The sequence below is a fragment of the Colobus angolensis genome, unplaced genomic scaffold (genome assembly GCF_000951035.1).
Source record: "Colobus angolensis palliatus isolate OR3802 unplaced genomic scaffold, Cang.pa_1.0 Scaffold51, whole genome shotgun sequence".
In the NCBI taxonomy this organism is placed as follows: Eukaryota; Metazoa; Chordata; class Mammalia; order Primates; family Cercopithecidae; genus Colobus; species Colobus angolensis.
The window spans coordinates 14,341,139-14,344,390 of record NW_012118599.1 but is presented as its reverse complement, the minus strand read 5'-3'; the positions used below and the strand labels follow the sequence as shown (position 1 = coordinate 14,344,390).

The 3,252-nt window shown below is 55.8% G+C and overlaps 1 protein-coding gene across 1 annotated transcript; it reads right to left on the bottom strand.

Annotated features, from left to right (window-relative positions):
* Positions 1 to 242: 242 nt before the first annotated feature.
* TBCC (tubulin folding cofactor C) lies at positions 243 to 1,591 on the bottom strand. The gene has a single exon (XM_011960428.1). The coding sequence runs from the start codon at positions 1,464 to 1,466 to the stop codon at positions 411 to 413; it is 1,056 nt and encodes a 351-aa protein (XP_011815818.1). The 5' UTR covers positions 1,467 to 1,591; the 3' UTR covers positions 243 to 410.
* Between the last annotated feature and the right edge of the window lie 1,661 nt (positions 1,592 to 3,252).

The window sequence follows — 3,252 nt, the reverse complement described above, 5'->3', positions numbered from 1 at the left end:
GCCTCAAAAACGACTGTCCCTACCTCATCTCCCATGAGACAGTCTCTTAAAAAAAAAAAACACACACACACACACACACACACAAAAACAAACCCATATATTTACCGAAGACCTACTTTATTATGCACCGCGATGTTTCAAATATCACAAACCATTACAAAGCAACATAATCACCCTCCTTCCCCCTTATTGCCTCAACTATTGTGATAAAAATAAATAAAGCCCTGGCGTGGTGGCTCACGCCTGTTACGAATTTAATGGAAATTACAAGTAGGAGCCCATTACAATCTCAAGCCTTAAAATGCTGAAAACATACACAGTGTGACAATAAGTAAACTTCGAGACCCAGTAAGGGGGAAAGTCCAACGTGTAAAGTATTTGGTAGGAGTGAAGAACAGAGTGACAACTGCTTAGTCCCACTGGATATTTCGCTCCTCCTCAGGAAGAATACTCCAGTTTGGGGAGGCCATATCCCGGGCCAGCCAGTTAAAATCGTCAACATCGTTCCAGTTATTTTTGCTCCTATCTAAACCAGAGCTCTCGAAGTCCTTGTCGATCTCCGGGTAGCTCCAGGTGTAAGGAGCGAACTGGATCCCACTGCAGTCCTCCACGATGGCCCTGCTGGTCACCTGCAGAAAGATGCGAGTGTCTTTCGTACTGTGTATGCGGAGCTGTTGGCAGGCCACTGCCAGCACGCAGTCACTGCAGTCCTCCAGGAAAACAGAGGTGGACACCGGACCGCAGAGCAGCTTGCAGCTGTGGGTCCTGGTTAGCCGCAGGGTGTTGGGATTTCCATACAGTTTGACTGTGCAGTTGCTCAGTTCGGTCAAAAGGACGTCGCGCTGGTGCAACTCGCTGGCTCTCTTCTCCAAGACTTGGGACTCCAGGTTGGAGAATCCGCAGACCCAGCTGGAGCCAAGGTCTCCTTCCGCCTTCTTGGGCAGCGGGGAGTCCCGTATGCTTTCAACTGCCGGGGGGATGCCAGGAGCCGCGTCTACTTTGGTAGACGAAGCAGCATCCTTTCTCCGGGTCTTGAAAGCGAAACGCTTCTTGGGCTGCAGCTCCCGGCGCCGCTCGTCCAGGGCCGCCTGCAGCCGCGCCACCGCCTGTTGTCCCTGCCGCAGGTCGTAAGCGGCTAGGAAAAAAACCGAGTCGTTGAGAAGTTTCTGTAGCCCCTGTAGTCGAGAGGCCGCCTCCTCCAGCCGCTCGACCGACTCCGCGCGCTCCAGAAGCTCTTCCACGGCCGCTCGCTCCCGAGCAAAGGTGGCGGCGAAAAAGTGGCTGTTCTCCTTCTCTGCCTCCTGGTTCTGCCGCTTTTGTTTCCGCCTTTCCACTTCCAGCTGCCGCTCTTGTTCGCGTCTCTGAAGCCGCTCAGGCACCAGGCTCAGGTCCCGCTGGGACTCCATGTCCCCAGTCCTGACAGCAGCAGCAGAGCAACTGACGGACTCCATGTTGACTTCAAGCATCCTCTCTAGTCTTCCTTCCTCCGGGTGTGGTCTCTGTGAGGCCTCCCACCAACGCCTCCGGTGATTGGCCTAACACGATGATGTCAGAACCCCGGCCTTATTTTCTTCGCCTATTGGTTCCTCTGCGTCGGAGGGGGCGGATACGGGGCGGGGCCTACTGACTATGGGGGTGGGAAGACAAAGGTTCTTGTGGATGGGTGGGGTAGGAGGCAGGCGGGGGAATCTTTTTTTTCTCTTAAAGGGGCAGGACTTATATCCGGGATTGTGGGGTGAGTTGCAGCAGCGGCAGCTGCACATGTGGGTTTGTTTATAAGAACAAGGTTAGAAACTCGCAGGCCTCCCCCTCCCCCCAGCTCCTCCCTACTACCCCCTTACAGGCCGGAGATCCGCTACTAGGGGTGTGGATGGGAGGGATGAGTGCGTGTGATGGGTTGGGGGGACAGGTAGTGGTGAGAAAGATGGAGGGGGGGGAGTATTGCACCGCCCGGCCCGCGCCGGAGGAAGCAGCAGCTGGAACAGCTGGCTAGGGAGCCGCTTGCATGCCTCCGGTTTTTTCTTTTCCCTTCCACCACCCCTTCCCCCAACCTATTTCTACCGCCCCGTAGCCCTCATCCTTCTCGCCCCCCTCCCCCCTATCCACTGCAGTTCGGCGCGGCCTGGGGGCTCCTGAACCCCCGCAGGCAGTTACAGGGGCGGGAGAAGGCGAGGGGCACTGCGATGGGAGAGACTCACTGCAACCGGGTTCGAGGGGCCCTGGGGAAGTCTAAAAAAGGATTACTATATTTTTGGCCAATTGCTGCAGTCGAAAGGGTGGGGGCGGGGGAAGGTGAGATCCACACCCCCTTCTTCTTTCTTCCCTGCCCTCCCCGAGCTCCGTCCCGGCCACTCCCTCTGCAGCTGGGCGTCGCCGGCCGCGCTGGGGTGAGACCCTAGCCCCGGGCTCTGTGGCTCTCTGGGGCGGTCGGTCTTAGGAAAGCGGTGGGAGAAGCGGTACATTATTTCTAGGGGTGGTGGGAGGGATTTGTCACCGGAAGTGAATGGCCTAGCCTAAAGTCGGGACCAACCCGAGGTGTGGGTAGCCAAGACGGCGCAGTCACTGGCAAAAACCCGAGGCAGCGGGCAGGGCAAGAACCCGAGACGCAGCCGCTGCCCGGGCGCGGCAGCCTCGCACGTTTCCTCAGCCCTGCAGAGCTCCCGAACCTCCTTAACCCTGCCCACCTTTCCAACCCTGGGTTTCCTCCTTATATCCCCAGTTCCCAGCCTCCATCGTTTAAATTGGGGTATTTAACGGCCCAAGAAACTTGAAATTTCACCGATCTACCTGCATTTTGATGCAGAGAAAGATGGGAGGAAACGAGAGCCTTTGAATTAAATCTGAATTAAAACTGATCTCCCATTTTCACGCCCCACTCTCTTCCTTTACTTCCCACTTAAAACAAACAAAACACACATAAATTTCTGGGCCGAGCAGAGTATTTCTCCGCTGAGAGCACAGTTCATACCGTGTAGCAGATTCCGCGCGCAGGCGGGGCGCGGGGGCAGGGGAGAGGCTTGTGTGTCCGTGTGCCTGTGTGCACCCGATGGAAAAGGGGGTGTCGAAAAACAATGGTGCTTACCCTTGTGCATAGTCATCGTTTTCACTAGTCTTGTTTTATGGGCAGACTAGGAAAGGCTTCTGTTTTTTCTTTTTCTTTTTTTTTTTTTTTTTGAGGCGGAGTCTGGCTCTGTCGCCCAGGCTGGAGTGCAGTGGCCGGATCTCAGCTCACTGCAAGCTCCGCCTCCCGGG

Coding starts and splice junctions, on each gene's coding strand:
- TBCC (XM_011960428.1), bottom strand. CDS start 1,466: ATGCTTGAAGTCAACATGGAGTCCGTCAGTTGCTCTGCTGCTGCTGTC.